General features: G+C 37.2%; 1 protein-coding gene across 6 annotated transcripts in view; it reads right to left on the bottom strand.

The window, feature by feature from the left end:
* The window catches only part of MAATS1 (MYCBP associated and testis expressed 1), a 66,566-nt gene that overhangs the window by 7,924 nt on the left and 33,431 nt on the right, over nucleotides 1-25,211 (bottom strand). For all 6 annotated transcript variants that reach the window (XR_004232989.1, XM_031959698.1, XM_031959697.1 and 3 more), the window contains 9 exons: nucleotides 21,584-21,741; nucleotides 20,144-20,326; nucleotides 17,078-17,220; nucleotides 15,261-15,377; nucleotides 10,691-10,762; nucleotides 8,645-8,791; nucleotides 6,930-7,151; nucleotides 683-831; nucleotides 111-202 (listed from right to left, as the gene is read on the bottom strand). Coding sequence is in view for 5 of the 6 variants with exons in the window: in XM_031959698.1 (XP_031815558.1) it covers nucleotides 111-202; nucleotides 683-831; nucleotides 6,930-7,151; nucleotides 8,645-8,791; nucleotides 10,691-10,762; nucleotides 15,261-15,377; nucleotides 17,078-17,220; nucleotides 20,144-20,326; nucleotides 21,584-21,741 (1,283 nt within the window). In the remaining variant the exon portion in view is untranslated. The remainder of the gene's footprint in view (nucleotides 1-110; nucleotides 203-682; nucleotides 832-6,929; nucleotides 7,152-8,644; nucleotides 8,792-10,690; nucleotides 10,763-15,260; nucleotides 15,378-17,077; nucleotides 17,221-20,143; nucleotides 20,327-21,583; nucleotides 21,742-25,211) is intronic.

Below are 25,211 nucleotides of genomic sequence, written 5' to 3'. Positions count from 1 at the left end.
TGACTTGATCCTAGGGGCACAGTCTATCCTGATGTCCATCCCTGTTGTTTTAACAAAACAGAATATTATTTTTTGAATAAAGGTGGAAATGAAGTGTTTCCACATCTTACCTTTCTCCTTCACAAATGTTTTCTGCACTTCTGGAATCAGGAAACCATAAACCAACTCTGCAACAATCTCTTCTGACTGAAGATGAGTTCGACTAAATGATAAAATCAAGGGGATTAAAATCTTTTTGCTATAGTTTCGTTACCTTCTTGCATTAAGGCCCTTCTTCTGTGGATGATAACCTTGGTCTGAATGAGTCTGCACTGAGAATTTTATAAAATATAAATCCAGAGGGGTTATAAGAAGGTTACAGGATCCAGGAAGTTTCGTTCTATTTGAATCAATGCCTCTGTTGGGGAAAAGGCTGTATGAGACAGGGTTTGTGGCACAAACGTCTAAAACTTTGGAACAATCTTCTAATGCTATCTGAAATTTTGTCACTAGGCACAAAACCTCATTTGTGTTTTCTTCATGCTTTGTATAGTACATAAGAAAGCAAAATTCACAAATGTTCAATGACAGAGGCTTCCTAAGACCTAAGTTCTGCATTGTAAAGACTTCTTTCACAGAAAAGTAATTCAGGTTGGCAATGAACAGACTTGTTCATCTTGTGTTCTATTCTTTGAGTACATACCGATCTTCTATTTCATAAGCAATGTTATTGATTTCCTCAGCCATCTTCTGAATTTCTTCCCGGGCTTGTTCTTCTGCTGTATTTTCCTCTGAATTTAGTATGATGTCTTCTAGATAGGAGGTAACAGTACTTTGGTGAATTTTAATTACCTGTATCAAACATAAAATATCCTGCTTAATTACACCAGATAAATGATGGCTGGGACGTTCAAGATGTATCCATTTCAGCATTAGGTCTAATGCACACTATTGGCACTTAATAAATATATGTTAAATTAAGAGCTTATAGTAAATGCTAATTAAAAATCAAACCAAATTTTAAATAACTTTCCATATTAAGCTCTAAACTTTAGATTGCATTACTTTTAAAGTAATTTCTTTTTAATACTGAAATTTAAAAATAAGACATTTCCTTTGAACCCTTCTGAATCTTTGTGTTCTTCTTAATACAGATTTTACCTTCTTTTTTAAATGTAATTTTAGTCAATGTAGACTTTACTGCATTTCTTGATACATTATATATTTGTTTTTTTTTAAAACAATACACATATATCATATTTTATTCAACTCATGCTTTGATCTGATCATCATTTCTCTCTCTGGAAGTAGCAGGGGAGAATTAACATTTTTTATCATGATTCATTTGGAATTGTCCTGGATCATTGTTTTCAGCAGAGCAGCTAAGTCTTTCACAGTTGATTATCGCTGCCATATTGCCATTAATATGTATAATGTTCTCCTGGTTCTGTTCATTTGGATCAGTTCATATAAGCAGCCCCTCATCATTTCTTTTAGCCCAATAGTCTTCCATCATAATTATAAATCACAACTTGCCCTTCCATTTCCCGATTGAGGAGCATCTCCTCAATTTTCAATTCTTTACCAACACAAAATGCACTGCTTTAAGTATTTTTGTACATATAAATCATTTCCCCTTTTCTTTGACCTCTTTGCAAAGTATCCCTAATAGCAAATAAAAAGTCAAAGGGTCTGCACAGGTTTACAGCCTTTTGGGAATAGTTCCAAATTGCTCTCCTAAATGGTTGAACTCAAAAATTGTGAATCCAAATCTCTGGCTCCTTCCACTGCATCCCATAATCAACCGTTTTACCTCTTCTCCCTTTAACCTCCAACTCTGGAGAATATCAATTCCTCAAGATCAGAGACTCTTCATTATCTTTTCATCTGTACTGCCTAGGTCAGTACTACAGCACATAGTAGATATTTAATAAATGTTTGAATTGATTTTGATACCACTACACTATATAGCAATAGAAATGGTTGAGTAATGATTAAAAAGTCCATCTTTTCTATTTAATAATAATGACAATATTAGCTAGCATTTATAATAGTGCTTTAAGGTTTGCAATTTTATCCTCAACTCTCTGGGAGTTAAGTGCTATTATTATCTGATTTTTTTTTCAGATGATAAAATTGAGGCAGGTGGAAATTAAGTCATTTGCCCAGCTAGACTGCTAGTTAGTGTCTAAGGCTGGTTTTAAATGAAGATCTTCTCGACTACAGGTCCAGAACTCTAACCTACTGTACTTCCTTGCTGCTTCCACATTTATATATTTTTATATATTGATATCTACATGTCTATTTTTCTTTGGTAGTTAAAAATGGGATACCCTCAAGGAAGCAGCCACTATTTCAGCACACAAGTCACTATTTATATATTAGATAGCTAGTGGTTAGAGAAGCATTATCAAAGTCCTAAAATGACATCTGCTGATGGGTATGTAACGAAAGGCTTTGTTGGCACACTCTGAAGGATTGGTGATGTTGATGTGGACAACCATTTCAATAATGCATATTGCAACCTATCCTGGATGATTCACATTCATGCCCTTCCACAAACATACCCCAGGGTCCATCCCATGTACTCAAAGGCCTTCATTGTCATTTTCTGATACTGTAGGCATACCAAAGCAGCAAATGGGCAACATACTCTTGTCCTTGGCTGCTGCTGATTCACTTAACAAAGTTATCTCCCTTAGGTGATGAACCCCAATTTTTTTTCTGGTTTTATACTCCTCTGATAACATCCTTCACACCCCTTCATCCGCAGAACTCTTTCACAATGTGTTGCTTATGCCCATCACATATCTCTTTGGGTAATCATAGTCTGGAAAAAAAGTATATTCTTCATCTACTGGGATCCATCCATAGGTCCTGTGTGAACAAGCTTTTGAAAGATTATCTTGTTTAAGAAGCCCTGGATTGTTTCAGCATGTCATCCTTCAACAGGAGCACAGGGAGGAGCTCCTCCTCTTTAATTAGAGCTCTGCATTGTTGTTGTTACGTGCTGGCTTCCCGGTGAACTGGATTTAAGTGAGGTAGAGCTGCACAAAGTCATCAGCTTTGCTTTCTCCCTGAGACACCAGAGTCTTGAGAGAAAGCGTGTCTTCCAGTGTCCTGCCTCGGTTGATATTAATAATCAGAGGATCACTGGACAAAATTACTTCTGTTACCCTTTGTACATCTTGTATGATTTTGGCATGTGCACGGTATATGGAAGCCATCTTATGGGTGCAGAGGCTTCAGGAAGTACTTTTCTCTACTGAATCAAACATATTCTCTATACTCAGCAAACAATAACCACATTGGGATCTTATATTCCCTATACTTTGTCATCCAATATGCAGTTGCCTGCTCCTGCCCCCTTCTGTTACCCTCATTAAGAATGCCCTCTGTGCATGTGTAAATTAATCTCCTACAAGTATTGCACAGATGAGAAAAAAGGTACATCAGTTAGTAGTGACATCCCTTTTTTGGTAATGATAAAACTGGAGTTTTTCCTACCTTTTTTGGAAGTGATTTCTCAGTGCCTTCAAAACTGGGTCACCCCTAAAAAGGAAAATCTTACTGATATTCTCATGTTTAATTCCTTCAGTGCCATGTCCATTTCTTCCTCAAGGAGCACATCCAGAACTATAATATGAGGGGTTCAGATGTGGTGATATACCTCAGTGATGAAACAAGCTTGCAAAAATATTTTTACACATCTGTCCCAGTTTTCACCTATTTGTTGCCCTCCTTTGAGGACATCTTAAAGGATTTTGGGATAATTTTGTTTAGTTTGGTCTTTCACCAACTTTCTAATAATAATAATAACAATAATTGATATTTATATAGCACTTACTATGTACAAGGCACTGTGCTAAGCACTTTACAATTTATTATCTCATCTGATCCTCATAACAACTCAGGGAGGTTAAATACTATTATTAATTCCATTTCACAGATGGGAAGATTGAGGCAAACAAAGATGAAATGACTTTACTCTTAATTTTTCATCATCATCTATAAGATTTTTACAAATGAGTTTATGTTATAAACTGGAATTTCCCTTGGTTGCTACAACTCTCCACCTGGCAATGAGAAGAAATGTCTACTGGTGAGGCAGTTTCTAACATTTTGGTCTCCTTGTTATGACAACTGATTTATATTGATTAAATTTCTGTATGATACTATTATGATCAGTATCTCTTTTTTTCCTCCATCCATTTCTTAGTTTTCAATATCAGTAACTTCTTTAAATAGTTAAAGAGTTGTTATTGTTGTATAATCTAACTTTTCCCCCTCAGTTTTATTCTTCAAGTTTAGAACCAATTTTCATTTTTGCTCTCACAATTTACTACTCTCACCTTTTGTCTCTTTATCCTTTGCAATGAAAAATGTAAGGACATAAGCTGCATTATTTTTGCGTTCCTTTTGCAAATAATTCTCGTGAGTAGTCCCAAAGAAGATGAACAAATATCTGATAACAAGATGTTTTTGCTTCCTCTGGATACCTCCCCAAGGAGAAGCTGCAAGCCATTCTGTTGTCATTTAGTGGAAACCTTCTTGTGTCTACAAGCTCTTGAAGATGTCAAGATTCAGATCTTCCCAGGGGGTGTTTGCTTATTTGTCACTAAACAAGAATCTCATATGTATAATATATACCAAAAGCCAAATTAATATTTAGAGATGTTTTCTAAAATACCATGATTTTTAGCCATATTATTACAAAAGGGGAAGAGGGAGGATGTCTAGCACTGAAAATTATTTTTATATTTTCTTTGTCTTATTAGGCTTGAAGCCCAAAGAGTTCCTCACTGAGCAGTCAGCTTCCTGGTGAGGAGTCTATCTGTACTCAGCTAGGCTGGCCCTTAGAAAACAAACAATCTAAAATCAAGACTATACACAAAGCCTATTGAGAACAAGAGAACCTACTATAATTTGTGCTTGGCAGGGCAATCCTTACAAACTCTGGGTGAACTCAACAATACTATGAAGCATCAGAGAAGGAGGATTCATGACTTGCACCTCTGAAAGTTAACTTTGATTATTATCTGTCCATTCCCTAAAGCTATTTATTCCAGACTCTGAGCCCTGTGCTAGTTCTATGAACCTTGAAAAACAATCATGAGATTCAAAAGTATAGGCTACTATCCAAGTATAGTATAGGTATAAAGTGTTAGAATAATTAAGTAAAAGGCAGTAGCTCTTAAAGTGTGGTCTAGGGGCACCTGGGGATCTCCAAGGTCAACACTATTTTCATAATTATTGCACAATTCAAGGACTCATAAACTACTTCTCAGGTTCAGTATAAGGAACTTTAGGATGACAGTCATACACATGACAGCTTGAACTCCCAACAGAGCAATACTTTCTATTCTCAGACCATACAGGAATCACAAATCAATTAGCAAAATCAAGACAAATCACCCATAGGACAGTACCTGAATAATAGAATACTTTTTAAGTCCTCTAACATGCAAATGGACATGATTTTTTTTGCCTCAGAAAATGAATGTAGACAGAGGGCAAAATTTGGATTTTAATCAATTTGGAGATCTACCCTAAGCTTTGGGGCTAAATTTTCCTTTTTCTCTAGATCCAGGTTGCCAGCGGCCTACATGTGCCATTCCTCATTCCCAAATCCCATGGGAGTAGCTTGAAGCACATTTTCCATTTCTGCCCTCAGTCCTTTCCTTTCCCCATGGCTGTGGGCCCACACCCCCCAAGTACAAAGCAGACACAGTCACTCACATGAATCCAATCAGCAAAGAATCCCCAACTAGAGAATCCTGATGGATATTGATGGAGGACGTGGGGGCCAGACTTGTCTACCTAACACTGCACCCCTTGAACCACTGGATCTTCCATTCACTCTGCAACAGACTTTCCTTGATGCACTGTCTCTCTCAGTGAGAATGACCTACCTGAGGGCACGACCCCTAAGTCATCTTGATTCCCTATTTGATGACAAACGCTTTCACATTTCTTTTGCACAGAGCAGTTGTTTGATACTTAATGAATGCATTAAAGTGCATAAATGACATGGCCTGAAACAGAAAGAAAACCCTTCTCTTCTGATTCCCAGTGACCTTAGAGGCTCATACAATTATAGCCAAAAGATATCTTAGAGGCCTTCTATCTCATTTTTCAGATAAGGAAACAGCCCCAGAGCAGTTAAAGATACTAGTTCATGCCTACACAGGTAAGGGTTTTAACCCTCTTCTGATTGATTCTTTCTACTAAACCACTATGTCTCTTCAAAGTTAATGCTAAGTGGAAAAGCCTTAAATTTGGTTCATTAATGAAATTAATTAACATTTTAATCCTAGAGTTTCCCAATCTCTAAAAGAGGTCTGAAGATATAGTTCTCTTTAACTTTATTTAATGTCAAACATTCATTTTATTTGGTTCATATTCAAATGACCTATTCTACTACTGATTAAAGTGACTTTTATTTTAACTACTCAGCCATTCATATTTGATGATTTCAACTCTGGTTATACTTGGCTTATTTTGACCAAATATATTAATTACTGGAAGATGTACTGATAGGCTTCTGGCTTAGTCTGCCACCTTAAAATAAAATGTATTTGATAAAAGTTTTCAAATTGCCAACTCAAATTTCAATAAATTGTGTCATGTATGGAGAGATAACATAAATGTCCCAGAATAATTCAACTTAACATATTAAAAATATAAGGGGCATGTTGACTGTGACATTCAAACTGGATAAAAGTTGTTTCCTTACCAATCTGTGATAATGGATGGCACATCATTCAAGAATGAGATTCATAGCTCAAACAATATCTTGTGAATTTTAAAGGGCATAACAGCCACTTTCCCAAAAGAAGCTTCCTTCCCATCCTCCTGCCCTCAGAGCAATGTTGATTCACTGGTGTCTTAAGAGTCAAAGAGATAACCTCACTGCTCTGTGTTGCCAGTGGCATCCATGTTCTACTCGCCTCTTTAAATATCTGATCCTCTTCACGCTGGCGCCTCTGCTCCACCTGGCGACGGCCACTCTCCTCGGCTTCTCGAATCCGCCTCTGCCTCTCGGCAAGCATGGCAAAGGCATGGATCCTCCTCTCCTCTTGCAGTCGAATGAGTTCTTTGGAGAGGAAGTCAAACATGTCTACTAATGCCTTTCCTTCCAGTCCACCCAAGTGATTTTCAATCATTGCCATCTGAAAAACAATTTTTAAAAAAGGAATCTTAGATAGTTTGATTTATCACTACAAAGGACTGCTGTGTAAATTAGAGTATCTAAAATTCCTGTCTGCCTGGCCATTTTCTGGCCATGATTTATTTTTAATATCAAATTATTCATGTGATTTCTAGGTAAGATGTCATTTCAAGTGTCCTTAATGCAAGTTTCTCTAGTCATACTATTCTATTATAGGGTGAGAGAGATGAATTTCCAGGCCTCAGGCTTGAGGGCTGGACTCAAGCAGAGATTTTCCTAAGAATTCAACAAAACTTTAATCAAACATGATTCCCTTCAATGTGGGGTAAAATACTGCTTTATTTTAAAACACCTGGCATTTTCAAGCAATTCTGGAAAACAGCAGATTCCTGGTCATACTAATTCATGCACAAAAACAAACAGGACTGGAAAACCAGACTTGTCTGTGTGTTTGAGCTCCACATCCTGATCTTGGTCTGGGCCAGGAATATTCCACATCAGAGGCTCTTTATGCTCCCTTTATCTTCCTCAGAACCAAGATGGTTGGTCTTAAGCTCTGAAGCAGCTTGATAACATCTTATGCAGCACAGTCCTGCTTTCAATTACCAGCTCTAGGAAGGAATTACCAGCAATACCTCCCAGCAACTGGCTGGGCCGTTGTCATGCCTACATACTGGCTCCTGCTCTGGCACTTTCTGACACTGGCGCATCACGCTGGACACTCGGTCACTGTCACAACCCATAGCACAGAGAGTGCCCCCTTGCTCTACATCCGTAAGGAGTCCTTCCTCCATGGCCAAAGCCACTTTACTTAGCAGAATCAAACACTGAAGTCCTGAGACTCCCTCCTTCCACAGCTGGGCTGTTAGCAGGAAGGCAATACATCCCTACCTACTGCAGAATTTGGCTACCTTGTGCCATGTATCTGTATCTAGTCCTGCTGCTATACCAAAAGTGGGCCCCAATGACTCCAACTCTGCACTTTGCTGCTCCTGCTGGGACACTGACTGCCAGATCCCTTTAGCACAGGATCTGTCACCTGAGGAGCCCAAGACCTATGGGCACTGTACTTGTATCAAAGTTGCATTAATTATGGATCATCCATACTGAATACCACTGATGCCCAATAAAATGTAGCACAACAGAAATTATGCTTGTTACTAAATCTGTGTCAAATTACTTGTTTAACACAGAACACACAAGGTGAGAAGCTAGAAGGGCTCTTGGAAAGACTGATTCCAACATCCTTGATTTTAATAATAAGGAAACTGAGGTCTATGAGGCAAAAGCGGCTCATCCAAGGCCATGTGACTAATCAGCAGAACAGGCTGGGCTCCTCAGCCCCAGCTGGGTAAATTTTTTTCCCATTTAACCACACAGTAATCTATAGCCCAGATATCTGTCAAAATAAACTGTCCTCACAGCATGCATGATCGTTTGCTACCATGTTTGAAAAATTTTTTGATAATGTCCTTTACAAAATGATTAACAGACCTTCTCTTCATGCAAGTTCCTCTGCCTTTGCAAGGCCAGAGTCACCTGCTTCTCTAGTTTCTTCACCAGTCTGTCATCTTCTTGCAGTGAATGGGTAGTCCGCAATTCATTGATCAACTCTAGACGCTTTTCTTTTCCTTCAAACATCTTAATCAAAGTACACAGAGAAAGTGTGAGTCAGGAGTTCTGAGAACAGATGGAGCTTTGTTCTTAACACTGAAATTTGTCTTAAAATGCTAAGAACTACTTAGCCCAGGTAATTCCCACCCACACCATCCTGTTCATGGGGATAAAACAATGTGTTTCTCCAAGAAGCAGTCCAAGTTGTCATACTGCCCCATACCCCTATCCCTTTAGAGTGCTGAAGCCATTAAAAACCATCAGTCTATACAAGAACTTGCTGATGGAACATCTGCTACTCTTCTCAAAGAGCGGGAATCCACTAGCATACCTGGACTGTCAAATAAATGAGACCAAATGTCAGGATATGTCTTTAAACATATTGAAACAGTATTTAAAAAAAACAATACATGGAAAAGAACATTCCTCCTGCAGAGTCTCTAATGTTGTGTAAGTGGTTGGTATAACTGGCCTACCTCGAGAATGCTCTCGAGGCACTGACTGACCTTGGGAAAAAAAAGAAAAATGTACTCTTATTGCTTTGAAACTATATTGTCTAATTAAACAAATATATTTTATTGCTTATTTTAAAAAAAGTATATCTGCAGAACAAGAAGAATGATCTTAAAGGAAGCCGAGATGATCCAGAAGGTAGAAACTTTTCCTTAAAATATCACTCCTGTGCCAGGACTCTGGCAGACAGATAAGTGGAGCTGGAGCACAGACATGTGCAGGGGGGATTTAGGAGATTCAAAGAGTGGGAATGGGGCTGATGATTGGGCTGAGTCAGATGTCATGGGGAGTGGGATGTGTGATGCTGCAAAGAAGAGCAGCCGAGCCTAGGAGAAATGACATAATTGTGGGGTGCCTGTTGCTGACATTTGTTTCATGATGATGCACTGTGATGGTGGGGGGGGGGGTGGAGAAGAGAACCTTCACAGATACCTGTGTCTGTTTGGGGTTATGAACCATGATGCTTTCAGGACCCATACATGGCATGCCCTAGAATGGGAGGGATGAGATTCTGCCAAAAGTTGTCTTTCTGAATTACACAGATGCCTAATCCCTTATCCCTGAATAAGGAGTGCCCACTGGTGAGCTCTGAATGTAAAGATGGGGTTTTCATTCCAAATCCCCTCTCTTCCTTCTTATAGCAGGAAACTGGGCTAAGGTAACAGTATTCCTTCCCCCACTCCCAAAAAAAGACTACTTTTCTTCTCTGTCCTTTGAAAAATGGGTGCCTTCTTTTCTAAAATACATTATCTTCATTCATTTTCTAAGGCTGCCACCACTAGTCTTCAGTATACATTCTCTTGTCTATGCTCAGAAGGGTGGCCTCCTCAAGGAAATATTGGCAATACGTTAATAGGATGGCATACTCTCTGCTCACTTGGACTCCCCAACCTTTCTCTAAAGAAGCTATGACAACAGAATTTCCCAACCATTTTTGGAAGAAGTGCCTTGATACTTCAGCTGCTTTTGTTCTCTCTTTTAGAATACAGGCATCCCTTGATGTATGGAAAATTAGACAAGTGTTCTGAATGAGGGATTTGATAAGTTAGGAAATAAGCTCAATTTATATTTCTGTTATATACCAATTTATGTTGATTCCCAGGTGAAGGAAATGCTTCCATTCAGAATTTAAAAAAAAAAAAAAAAAGGAAAAGGTTCTCTTGCTGCCACTTTCATAATGGCCTTCCTGTTCCGCTAAATTGCCCCGCTGGGGCAAGGGCAGTAATAACCCACCAGTAGAACCAGCTTCTTATCAGAAATGAGTGGTTGGTTCAAGCTTGGGAAAACAAGGGCATTCTGCTTTAAAAAGGAGTAAGTGGGGAGTGGAGTTCAGGACAAAGATTTCACTGGCCGAAATCAAACCACACTGCACACAGGAAGGACATTTGTAGGGAAGTGAGAGAGACTGAGTACCATGTTCTGGATGACTCTTCCCCGAAGTAACTTTTGTAAGTAGACCACGGCCATTTCAATCTCCTCTTCTTCCTGAAAAGGATGAAAATGCGAAGAGATTAAAATGCAAGGTCACTAGCCTGCAGCAGGACCTCCTGGGGTACAGAAAAGAGACTACACAAATTAGACTGAAATGAAAAAACCTCTGAAGGAATGTGGAGGATGCTCAGGAAGACTTAACATTTCCAATATGGTCTAGATGGTAGGTTTCTCATTGACAATTAGGCCATCATCACTGCAGCCATGTGAAATTTTACTCCCCTACTCTCCTTACTCCTCCCTCTACCTCCATCACCTAGGAGACCCCAGACCCCACATTATCATCAATTATTACTCTTTCTAGAGCCTCTCCTGGAAAGGATCTGCAGTGATAATGCTGGTAGTGATGAGAGGGAAGGAGAGAATAAAACCCCTAGAGCTGTTCTTTCTTCCAAATCTCCCTTTCCTAAAAATCCCACTGCTCCTGACTCACTTGGCCCCAAATGGAAGCACAGGCAACCTCCATTCTGTCATCAGCCCTCAGTCAATCAGCCAGCCTGCTCCTCAGCTCTAAATCCTTATAACATCCTAACTCCTATGAAGAAGCCCAGGATATTTCAAATGAAGTTTTCTTCTAGGGTGTAGAAAAACTTTAATTCATCTAAATCATAATCTATTAAAGCCTTGCCATTTATTTACCTATGTTCCACTTGCTTTTCCCGCTTTATGTTCTATGTGAAAAAAAGTAAATGCTTAGTACATTTGGGGAGGAATAAAGAAAAGAGTTTTATACTTCCTCGGTCCCCCTTTGTTGGAAACCTTTGAAAACTTCCAAAAGATTATAAAGCTAACTTCTGGGGAAAGTAACAACCTTGATCAGGAGTAATAGGCTTTAGCATTTTGAAAGGGAAAACAAGCAGACCAATTCCCAGAACCTCGAGTTAAAAAGAACAGGATTGACTAAGGAATCTATTAGGGGAGAGCACAGTCCAGCAGGGTTTGCATAAGGATCCTAGCCTTACATGCAGTTTAAAGCTTCCAGATCTCTGCACTTCACACCCCACCACAACACCCCTGCCTTGCTTTGACATTTTCCTAAGAGCACAGGAACCCCTGGCCAAGGTCTGGAGCATGGCAAATCCCCCCTCTCTTTTTTTGGCAAGTTTCTTTTTAGCTGTGTATATAATCCTACTACTCCCTAGGAAAGTAAAGATAGATATTTGGAAAGCAGACACACAAGTTAAAAGATATCTTCCAAGAAAAACAATGTTATAAAGGATGATTAGATTTGAAAAGATTCTTAGTGTAGGGCCAGGAAGGCGGTACCTGGAAGACCTAAATTTAAGTTATACCTCCCTACATGACCTTGCACCCTTAGTCTCTCAGGGCTCTGGACCAGAGGTGTCTCCAATAAAAATAGAAGCCACTAAACTACATGGGCTGCAAACTACCTTAATACATTGCATATTAACATTAACTATGTTCTACTACATTTTTATTTATTTTACTAAATGCTTCCCAATGACATTTTCATCTGCTTAAGTATCTGATATATATGTTCTAGGCAACTCTCTTAAGACTATATAAGCTGCAGAGAAAGTGGTGACCAGCTTTGGTGAGGGAGCTTCCTCACTCAGTGCCTTATACCAATGACCATGACTCTAGTCCCTATCCTATTAGAATGGGAAATTCAAACACAGTATGAGTCTAATGGTTCAGCCTGATAGCCTACCCACTATGACAGGAACATGCACTGTTTTTATAGAAAAATCCTTCCAGAATTTCAAACAATAGACTTTTCAAAAACCTTTACTACATAACCCATTTTTAATCTGGGGATGACTCCACATATAATATAACCAATCTAACTTTTTCTTTTCTATATTGTTGATGTATATTGATTTCCAGAGGAATAAGGCAGGATGAAAGAGTGATTTACATTGACATTCTATCAAGCACGTAGAAAATACCTTCAATAAAACAGAAATCAGAAATAAAATAGCACTGCCAAATAAACTAAGTGTAAATGTAAGACAATGAGTAAACATAATATATCAGCTAGTATTTTTGACCAAATATGTATATCTTAAATACATATGCTGTTAATTTTTAAAAATTTATCTCATACAAAAGCAGGAATATTTTAAAGTTTGCATTAAATAAAAATAAATGCTAGGTATTTCTTATATAATTTCCCCATACTCTACTTAACTCTAGAATCATAATGTCTGAAGGGAATTTGAGAGATTATTCATGAATTCATGCACCTGAATTAGAGCATATTAATGCCTTGGCTACCCTGGAGCAAACAAAATCCCAATGTAGCTGTACCCCAATTCTCAGGACAGCTGACAGTACTGAGCATCCCCTCTATTCTCAGATTCCGTCTGTATGTTCTCTTTATCTTTCACTTCTCCTTACCTATTGATTCTTTCCCAGCCACCTGCAAACATGCCCAGGGTTCTCTGGTCTTTAAATAAACTCCATGCCCGCAGACCTTCACTTGATCTTGTAATGCCTTCACCCTATTCTTACATTTCTCTTCACTTTTAATCAAACCCTTTCACAATCTTAATACTGAAACTGTTCTCCTTAAGATGACCCACAGTCCCTTTTAAGGGCTCAGTGAGTCAGCCTCAGTCCTCATCCTTCTCACCCTCTCTAGTTTATGACACTGTTGACCATGCTGCCCTGTCTGTTTCTTTTGCTTGTGTGACTCTGGTCTCTTCTCGTCTTTCTCATATCGACCTGTTGCTCCATCCCCTTGATGAGATCATCAGCGACCTTTCGATTTCCTATCTGTGAGTCTTCTCTCTCAAGCCTTTATTCTGGATTCTCTTCTCTTCCCCCTCCATCTCCCTCCCTCCTGGTCATCTCTTTGGTTTCCGTGGATTCGATCACCTCCTCTCTGAAGATGACCTCCAGATTTCTACAACCAGCCTCTTGAGTTCCAGACCCACACCTGATAGAAAAAGCTCCAGCTGGATAGCTTACAAGTATCCAAAACTCAACATGTCCAGATACAACTCATTTAAATTTTATCACAAACTTCTTCCTCCTTCAACTGTTTCTATTTTTATTGTTGCAACCCTCACCCTTTTAGTCACCTAGGTTCACAACTTCCAAGTCATCCTCAACTCTTCTCACTCTTTCCCAAACAGCTACCAAATCTTGTCAATGTGACTTCCACAAATTCCTCATGTTGGTCCCTTCTCTGCATTTACCCAGATACTATCTGAGTTTAGGCCCATATTATCTCCCTCCTGGGCTATACCTAAACTTTGATTGTTCTCTACCCATTCCATATCATACAATGACAAAATAATCTTCCTGAAATACATCTTACTATATTACTCCCTTGCTCAAGAATCTTCAATGGTTCCCAATAACCTCTAAGGTAAAATATAAATGGTTCAACTTGACAAAGAAAGACTTTTACAATCTGGTACTATGTTTACTCTCCCAGGCTTATTCTGAATTAGTCTCCAGTGCCTTGTATACAAGAGGCACTGAGAAAATGCTTGTTGAATTGGGCTGAACTGTCAGTAAATCTTTTCTTACAGCTAAAAACATAGTTTACAGCTTCCTTTTAGTTTGTAGTTTCTTTTGTCCTCACTGAAAATAGTCTGTTACTATGTTTGCTGTGATTCAATTATTACGGGCTTTATGACCCCATTTGGGATTTTTGGGGTTTTTTGGCAAAAATAGTAGATTAGTTTTGTTATTTCCTTTTCCAGATCATTTTACAAATGAGGAAACTGAGATAAAGAGGATTAAGTGACTTGCCCAGAATCATACAACTAATAAACATCTGAGGCCAATTTGAACTCAGACCTTCATATAGCTGCCAGTAGTCTGCTAGAGAAGCTGAACAGGACAGTGAATAGAGGGATGGGACTGAAGTCAGGAACACTTCTCTTCCTGAATTCAAATCAGGCCTCAGACACTTATTAGCTGTGTGACCCTGAGCAAGTCACTTTACCCTATTGCCTCAGTTTCCTCATCTATAAAATGGGCTGGAGAAGGAAATGACAAATCACTCTAGTATCTTTGCCAAGAAAACCTCACAAGGAGTCATGAAGAGCCAGATATGATTTAAATAAAAGAATAAGTCTGCTACTGGTTCTTGTTCTGTTTCATATCTCTGAAAACTGTAATTAAGTCACCTATCAGTCTTCCTGTATTAAGACTAAATGAAGGAGCAGCTAGGTGGCGTAGTGGATAGAGCACCAGCCCTGAAGTCAGGAGGATTGAGTTCAAATTTGACCTGTCCTAGCTGTGTGACCCTGGGCAAGTCATTTAACCCCAATTACCTTGGGGGGGGAAGGGGAGGAGAAGACTAAATGAAAGTTGCCCACCAAAAATTCCCGTTTTCTTAGATGTATTTTTCATTTATTCATTCTTGAAAATTCTGGCTAATTTAACCATTAACAAGAATGAAAGTGTTAATTAAATGGGAGCTGGAATATAGCAGTAAAGGAAGAAGGGGGCAGTTTTCCATTTAAGATGACATTGTTGAATTTCTAATTACGAGCAAGCATTTCTAACTTACAGAAGTACACATTTCCAAGGTTGGTGTTGGCAATCGAGGTGGTGGTATTACTCTTTTCTGAAGGAAAAAAAGTTTTTTCTTTGGTTCGGGACTTTTCTTCTTCTTATCCAACAGTGCCTGAAATAAAACACATACTTTTATATTTATTTTACTCCTTTTTTGATATAACTATATCCAAGCAATGTTTTTATTCCTTAATTGGAATAAATATGACCATTCTAAGCTACTTAGAAAGAAAATCCTACAAATTCTTATCAAAATGGACTCCTATAAAAATTACTAGAATTCATTTTAAAATTCTTTGTCATTCTCTTTTATTAAAGATTTCTGTACATTTTTATTTATCATTAAAATAATTAGATTTTTTCTATCACTTTTTTGGTACTGTTATGGAACTTATTTAAAGTGACCACAAACCTTTTTATTCTTATTATTCCTGCTATTAATCCAAACTTAAGGAAACTAAGCTCAACAAAATTCTTTTCAACTTACTCTAATTTAGATTTCTTATTTTAGAATCACAGATCTAGAGGTGGAAGAGACCTACAAAGTCATCCAGTCCATTTCCCCATTTTTACAGCTGAGGAAACTGAGGCTGAGAAGTATAGTAACTTGTTCAAGTTTCCATGAGTATTAATAACTATCAAAGATGAGATCAGACCCCATGTTTTCCAACTCCAGATCTCCTTCCACTGAGTACCATGCTGAATGTGACATTATCTCACTTTGCTTTTGGTCTACTTGAAACAGCACTCTATACCACTGAGTACTTTAGCCAAACAAAACCAAAACTATAAAGAAATCTATACAAATTTATTACCACTACTGAAAAAAACAACTCAAAAAAAATCCAACTGACAGTGGATCAATAGTAGTAATCAACTGAAGTTGGCTAACATTTTGTTAGCAACTGATTTACATGGATCTGATTAGCAACAGATTGTTTCAAATACTTCTCTTTTTGGCTTGGATGATTGATTGTTGTTCAAAGACTCAATGAATTATACATGTCTCTCTTTAAAGTTTACGTTCTTCTTGACATTCCATCTCTTACCTTCATATAGCATACTAAAGTTTTACTGAGTAGATAATTTTGGGTTCATGGCCCATGCTTATTTATATATAGATATAGAGAATATATAGAAATATATAGGAATGTAGAGAAATTAGAATATGACATATATATATATATATATGTCATATTCAAATTTCTCTGTTTTCCTTCTTGTTTTCCTTGAAAAATCTACTGTAATTTTGTGGAGAGAAAATCAACAGTCAACAAAACAGTAACCTTTCTTTCCAAAGAAACAAGGATCCTGGCTCCCCTGCTTACTACACTTGTCTGGGTAACCTTGAATTATGGACTTCACTTCTCAGGGCCTCAGTTTCTCTTTTGTAAAATGAAGGGTTTAGTGGAGCAGCTAAATGATGTAGTAGATAGAGCACTGGCCCTGGAGTCAGAGGATCTGAGTTCAGATCCAGCCTCAGACACTTGACACTTCCTAACTATGACTGTATGTCATTTAACCCCAACTGCCTGATCCTTCAGAAATTCTACTTTGCAAGTGTAGCATCTTCCTCCCCTCCCTTTTCCTACCTCCCGTGGGAAATATAGCATAACTTTAGCTGCATTACAGTTGATCACTGGCTTCATATTCCATTGTGGGAGTTATCACATTCAAATCTTACTAGAGTGTGGTGTCATTGTTAGTAATTTGTTCTAAATGCATGAACTACACAAGCCAGACAGACCATTGTCTAGCTCTATGGACAGCTAAGAGTCATTTGTAAGAAAAGAAAGTATGACTGCTTTATACCTGGTGAACCTCAGCTAACTCAAGATCCAGTCTTGCTGATTTTTTAAGAAATTTATTCTTTGTGGTGAGCTCTTTGGGTTTTGGAGTTTTGATTCGAGGCTGTGTTACAAAATCTGGGAGGGAGGCCTCAAGTTCAAGTAACCCTAGGAGAACCAAAGACATGAAAAAGAAAGTATTTGATAAAACATTCATTGAATTAATGTTTATTAACTAATACCTTCTGTGCATCTCCCACTATCCTAGGAACTAAGGAGCCAAAAAAAAAAAAAAAAAAAAAAACAGTTTTAAATGTAAAAGTGAAGAGGGGAAATAAGGGAAGAAAGTTGTACCCCAACTGTGATAGGCCAGGTAGAGTTCAAGTTTGAAAATAGAAATACCTAGAACATCTGACAATTAACAAAAAGATATTTACTTATCCATAGCAGGGGAAGAATATTCAGGACAGAGAAAGAATAATTATTTAGCAAGTATGTAGCTTTAATTCAAGTCAATATAGCCTCTTTGCCACTATATTGTCCCTGACATCTGGTCAAATGGATGAAGGAGTTGTTGCTGATTTTTTTCAGATCTGGGATTTTTGTACTTAGGCCATCCAGAATACATATTACTGGAATCTTGAGGACAGTTATGATACCGTGTAAAGAAAAACTAGTTTAACCTACAATACTACAGGCCTTTAGGATTTTGCACCTATCACAATGACCAATTGATTTTCTCCCAATTTGGGAAGTAAGCAAAATTAAGAAAGTGTTAAACTAAGTATAAAGAAAGTAAAGAAGTAAACAGAAATTATGAAATTTTGATGGGCTAATAAGTCACTAACACTCAAAAAACTGGTCATGTTTATGGCCATTTTTTAAAAATTAGCTTACTAAACACTAAACATTCAGGAGTGAGTAAATGAGCTAAACAAGTGACCTGTAAGAACCAATCGCTCTTCTCTTTTTGGGATGGGAAAGAGAGGGTACAGATTTTCTTCCCTCCCTTTCTCTACCACCCACCCACCACTTGTTATGACGTTTTGAAGAACAGCTCAAGGCTATTGTTATTGTTGTTATTGTTGTTGCTGCTTGTCTTTTGTTCTCAAAGAGGACCGTGATATCAGGGAAGTGATGCCATGACATGTAGGTGAACTGGATTTAAGTGAGGGAGGGCTGGGCAAGGTTACCTGCTTCATTTTCCCCTCTGGCCAATAGTCAGATAAAGATCAGGACTATTGCAGATGGCCCTGGCTGCAGAGGGAAACTTTGGTCTTTTTAAATTAAGCTCAAATTAGTAATTCAAGGAAGAAAGCCAAAAAATACTTTGCTGAAACAGAAAGGTAGCAAGGAAGCAGTTTGAAGGACCATTATCTCTTCTGGCCCTAAATCTATGATCCTATGATTTGATGGAAGCAGCTAACTAGTATTATAAAAGCCAACGATGGAGTCAAGGTTGGGTATAGAAAAATGAAGCCAAAGCTGGAGAGATGGCCTAGACCAAAAGGATTTGGCCCTGAAAGTAAGCATTTTCTAAATACTTGACATTTACATTCTTTTAGTTGCTACATGCTAATTACTCATAGTTTGAAATTTTTTTATTTACAAGATATGTGCATGGGTAATTTTTCATCATTGACAATTGCAAAATCTTTTGTTCCAATTTTTCCCCTCCTTCCCCCCTCCCCCTCCCCCAGATGTCAGGTTGACCAATTCATATTAAATATGTTAAAGTATAAGTTAAATACAATATATCTATATATGTCCATACAGTTATTTTGCTGTACAAAAAGAATCAGACTTTGAAATAGTGTACAATTAACCTGTGAAGGAAATAAAAAATGCAGATGGACAAAAATAGAGGGACTGGGAATTCTATGAAGTGGTTCATAGTCATCCCCCAGAGTTCTTTTGCTGGCTGTAGCTGGTTCAATTCATTCCTGCTCCATTGGAACTGATTTGGTTCATCTCATTGTTGAAGATGGCCACGTCCATCAGAATTGATCATCATATGGTATTGCTGAAGTATATAATGATCTCCTGGTCCTGCTCATTTCACTCAACATCAGTTCATGTAAGTCTCTCCAGGCCTTTCTGAAATCATCCTGCTGGTTATTTCTTACAGAACAATAATATTCCATAATATTCATATACCACAACTTATTCAGCCATTCTCTAATTGATGGGCATCCACTCAGTTTCCAGTTTCTGGCCACTACAAAGAGACCTGCCACCAACATTTATGCACATGCAGGCCCCTTTCCCTTCTTTAAGATTTCTTTGGGATATAAGCCCAGTAGTAACACTGCTGGATCAAAGAGTATGCACAGTCTGATAACTTTTTTGAGCATAGAGTTTGAAATTATTTTCAAGGCATATTCTAGTCTTTATTGGAAGTCACTCTCCCAAAAGCTAAACAGTCAGTCAGATAAGTATTTGTTAAGAACACAATATGTTTCAGGCATTGTGTTAAGTGCTAGGGATTAAAAAAAAAAAAAAAAGGCGAAAGGCAGCCCTTATTCTTAAGGATCTCATAGTCTAAAAAGAGAGACAACAAGCAAACAACTGTACAAACAAGATGTGTACAAGATGAATTACAGACAATCTCAGAGGGAAGACAGAAGCAGTAACAAGAAATTGGATCCTTGTAGAAGGTGAATTATCAGCTAAGACTTGAAGGAAACCAGATGGCAGAGATGAGAAGGGAGAGATTTCATTTTCTAAAATGATAGGTTCATCCTTGGTTTTCCTATAATCAATCTTTCCTTGTCTGATGCCCAGTTCCAGTTCTGTAGTAATTTTTTTCTATCTCTTACTTCTTGTCAACCAATTACTGGGCAACCCCCTTGGATAACCTATTAGAATACCTGATGCATATATTTCATAAGTTCTTCCTGAAAAGAAGTTTCTGTTTTTCAAAATAACTCTATATTTACAAGAATAATTTCCCTAGTTTATTCTTTCCATAATCATGCTTTTCTTATATTGGGCTTCTATTAAATGTGTTATCCCCTGTTTTTTGTTTATCAGATTAATACCTATTATACTTTGTTACACCTATATGCTTGAATTTTTCATGATGACTTACCTTCATAGGTGTTAAGAAAGTGGTTTTTGACAACAAAACGCTCTGATTTATTGTCTGGAAAACGACCCAGTCGAGAAAGAGGTCCATAGACTTGAGATGCAAAATTATTATAGTCTCTAATGATGTTTCTTCTCTCAAATTTCCCCTCCACATTTTTTGCTCTCGTCACCAGTTTTCTTATTTCTGAAATGTAATACAACCACATGATAAATTGTCTCAAAAGTATTGTTCTAAAGGGTGAAGTTACTTAACAAACCATATCTAAATTTAGCCAAAGGTCAGCTTCCAAACTAACCTAAGTTATGTTCAGAGTTATATTTAATTCCAACACTAATCTCAGCTACTTCTCTTTTTCTTTAGAAATACATTTTAATGTTGAGGAACATTGATGTTTGAGTTTGGTATTTTTTGCAATGCTATATTGAAAATCATGTATCCATATACATGGTGTTCAAAACCATATGATTACATGGGAAACTAACTGAAGTCTGACTTCTAGTGTATTCACATAGTGAAAGTTGAATTCAAGAAACATTTTTGTTTCTCATGAGTTCCACACACTAGAAATACAAAAAATCAAAGTCTTAGGGACTCTTCCCTTTCACTAGAATTTATGCCTATATAAAGCTTCCTGGGTTTTATGAATTATTAAAACTGTTAATAGTTGTACATTTCTTAGTCTGATCCCATACCAAAAGCTTCAGAAGTAGCTGAACACAAAATCAATTTCAATACTGAGCTTAAATCCTTTCCTGAGAGAAGATGAGATAACCTAAAAAAAATGGAAAGAAGACCATTCTTGAATAGTCTCAGGATAAATTAAAGAATGAATGCCCCAGCTGCATGTTTTTAGAATTGCTTTATAGATAGGAGAAAATTACTGCCATAAATATTTAAAATATATCTAAGACTCACACTGGCTATTTTTACTTTATTATCCAAATTCTATTTCAGGTCTTAACACTTTTTAAGTCCTATTATTTAGAACTACAGTATCCCCAAATAAGGGAAACCCTCTGGTAGAGATCTGTCCACTATGCTCCTTCTTCCTAATTTAAATAACCTGATTTCTAGGCAATAATCGCTGGATTTTTCTAGAATTCACTTTTTAATGTTTCTCCTTTCTGGCTTTTAACAATATATCACTTTCCTTTTCTCACTTCTGACTGTGTACAATAAGATGATTTTTTAAAAAATTCAGCATTTTGGGGGCAGCTAGTTGGTGTAATAGAGCACCAGCCCTGAAGTCAGGAGGACCTGAGTTCAAATTCGACCTCAGACATTTAGTTCCTGGCTGTGTGAACCTGGGCAAGTCACTTAACCCCAACTGCTCAACAAAAACAAACAAAATATTCAGCATTTTTAATTACATTGTCTACTTGAGAGCTTACTTCAACCCAATTGTTCCATTTCCATAATCTCTCCTATGACAAAAATTACCTTTTACATGCACATTTCTAATTCTTGCCAATTTCTCTTCCTTTTCTCCCTGAAGTTGAGACCACTGGGCATTCAAACGCTTTATGTTCAATTCATTTTGGTCATCTTCACGCTTCTTCAGTAGCTGTTTGAGGACCTCTAGTTGAAGTTCCTGCAGTCTTTAAATGACAAATATGCAAACATATGAATTTCAAATAAAAATCCTCCAATAAAGTACAAAATGGTCTCTACCAAAAATTCTAATCTTTATTCTGGTTGGTGCTTATTTGTCAATTATTTATTTTATTACGTGATATTTTCAGGGAATAAAGCCTAAATCTGTACTCTAAATCTATGAAGTATTAATCTAATTAAAGTCATACTTTTTTTTTTTTTTTTACAAGTGGCAGGGTTTAGTTACATCAACAAATCAGGTTAAGAAGATGTTTATGAAAACCACAAAAAATAATTTTCACAGGTGACAAATCATTGCTGCTCCCTTTTTACCCTCTTAACATGTTACAGGTCATTATTTAAATCAACCAATCAGTAGGAATTTACTGGCGTGCCTATCCCAATGGTTCCCTCTGATTCTAAACTTCTCTATCTCCCTTCCTGTTATCTATTAAGGATTCCAAGTAATACAAAAGGCTCTGACATGTCCTTAGCTTTTTAAATTCAGGATCTACCACAAATCCCTTTGAAAAGTATCTTGTTTTTGTTTTCTAGTGTATGTAACCTAAAGTCCACTGTGTGGCATTAATTGCCACAGTCATTTTCAAGGATGACTGACATTCAAATATAGATATGGATTAATTAGCAAATAAGTGCATGTTGAAAGGCCATTTAAGTGGCAAAATAATATGCCTTTAGTACAAAATAAATGATTATAACCACCAGTTAGAATGGGAGAGTAAGACCAAAGATGTATGAATTCATATCTGTATTCTGTTCGTTGCTTGCACCTTTTTGTCTTTTAACCTACTCATATAGCTTAGAATCTCAGAGATATAAAGGCCTCTAGAGTTCATTTATTAGGACAGCTAGGTGGCACAGTGGATAGAGTGCTGGGCCTGGAGTCAAGAGGAATCACCTTCCTGAGTTCAAATACAACCTCAGATATTTTCTAGCTGTGTGACCTTGAGCAAGTCACTTAATCCTATTTGCCTAAGTTTACTTATCTGTAAAATGAGTTGAAGGAGGAAATAGCAAACCACTCCAGTATCTTTGCCAAGAAAACCCCAAATGGGATCATAAAGAGTTGAACACAACTGTGATCACTGAACAACAAAAAGAAAAAGCTCTCCACAAATTTCAATGAAGTCTCTGACAATAAGACTGAGGGCCTTGGGTCAGGAAATTCAATTCAAGAGAGAAATTTGAGTCTAAGCATACATTTACCTAGGAATATCCCTGTACTTAACACTTAAGGGAAGAGACAAACCATTCCAGTATATTTGCGCAGAAATCCCCAAATGGGATCATAAAGAATCGGACATGACTGAAAAATGACTAAACAACAAAGACATCATTTAGCCTCTTTCCCACCCAAGAGAGAAAAGTTCTCCTCAATATTATTATCCTAAACAACTCATTATCTAGTCTCTATTTGAAAATTTCTCATGAGAAGAGTCAATTACCATCTGAAAAATTAGAAAAAATGTTTAAATGTCAAAACTAAATCTGTGTCTTTATTACTCCCTAATTCTATTCTCAAGATCTAAGAAAAACACATCTAATCCCTTCAAGTACTTGAAGATAGCAAATATGTCATTTCTGTTTAATCCTGTTTGCCTCAATTTCCATGTCTGCAAAATGAACTGCCAAACAATTGCAGTATCTCTATCAAGAAAAGCCCAAACAGGGGCAGCTAGATGGCTCAGTGGATTCTTCAAATTATCTTTACAGGACACAGCTTATAGATTCATGTCCAACCTGGTCATCCTCCTATTGATACACTCTAGCTTGTCAAAGTCTTTTCTAAAACTGTATCCCTTGATCGGAACATACTGTTTCAGCTGTGTCCGGCCCAGGCCCATCCCCTACAGGGACTATGACCTCCCTAGTTCTAGACATTCTGTTTCTCTTTCTTAGTACACATCCTCAGATTGTGTTAGCTCTGGAGACTGCTATATCATAATGCTAACTCATTCTGAGCTTTGAGTCCACTAAAACCCCTCAATTTTTTCATATGAACTGTTGCCTAACCTCATTTCTCCTATCCTGTAGCTGTACAGTTGATTTCTTTAATCTAAATATGGGCTGTTATTATACTCATTACATTTAACCTTATTAGCTTCAGCCTATTAAAACTTTTAAAATTTTGTTTCTTCCATCTCTTAGTCATCTGAGAGTAGCTTTATATCATCTGAAAATGTAATAAGCATGCCAAACAAGCTTCTTTCATGCCACTGCTATGAATATTGTTATGAGGATAAGAGGAAGGAGCATACCTGCCACTATGAATTTCTGGGAAGGAATAGGGTAAATTAAGTAAAATAAAAATTTATGATGACAATCAAAATTAGAAACATTCAAATGATACATATTTATGTGTAATTTTTTCTAATTTTAATATTTTAAATCCATTTGAAATGCCTTCTAAGAGGTTTTACTGCTGCAAAAAAAAAAAAAAAAAAAAAAAGCAGATCATTTGAGAACGTTTTTGCATGTTTTGTAGCTAAATGATTTTCAATTCTTTTGGAAAATATGTGCTACTTATTGTAAAGCACCCTCTACTTTCTCCCAGGTTTAAATTCAACAAGGTAAAAACTCTAAACAAGAGTAATTCTCTGACAGCAGAGAGGTCTTTCTGACTGCATCATTTAATGGAGATGGTAGTTGGAGACAGATCCGTAAGAAACAGTCGACTGTCTTGACAAGTTTTTCATTTTATAGGAACTGTGTTCTCCACACTAACCAGATGCCTCTCTGCATTTTCAATCTTTTTGTAATAGGGCATCTGTCTCTCCAAATTGTGAAAATGCATGAGTGCCTCATGTTTGACAACAATCTTGTTTAAAGCATTATTTCCAGTAAAACTACAAACTTTTCCCAAGACATAACAAGGCATTAAACGACTTTACTTAGATTATTTGAAATTTTGGAAAGATAGCCTTTGAGGTCCCTCCCAATTCCAATTCTATGATTCTTTGATAAAGTATCTTTTTAATCCCTCAAGCCTGTGAAATTTAGAATTGTCAAATTATTTAAAATTTAAAATTTTTACACAAACAAAACCAATGCAGCTAAAATTAGAAAAGATTTTGATGTGGAAGAAATATGGAAAAAAATTTCTGTAGCAAGTTCCTCTGATAAGGCTTTCATTTCTAAGACATATAGAGAACTATTTCAATTTTGTGAAATTAAGAACAATTCCCCAATTGATAAACTGGTCTAAGGACATGAATGGGTAATTTTCAGAGGAAGAAATCCAAGCTATCAACAACCACGTCTTCTTCAGACAAGAGGTGGTCACAAAGAGAACGTTGGGGTCACAACATTCTCTAAATGCATTCTAGAGAATTTCTTCACCTGGCAGGTTCCTCTGTTAATGGAATTGCAGGTCCATCCCTAAACTCCAGCAGAACAACATGATCGCTCTAAACTTGTTACATTTCAATTTAAGAATTCTCTTGTAATTTCTTTC

This window comes from Sarcophilus harrisii, chromosome 3 (genome assembly GCF_902635505.1).
Source record: "Sarcophilus harrisii chromosome 3, mSarHar1.11, whole genome shotgun sequence".
Lineage (NCBI taxonomy): Eukaryota > Metazoa > Chordata > Mammalia > Dasyuromorphia > Dasyuridae > Sarcophilus > Sarcophilus harrisii.
This window is presented reverse-complemented; position numbering and strand designations above follow the sequence as displayed.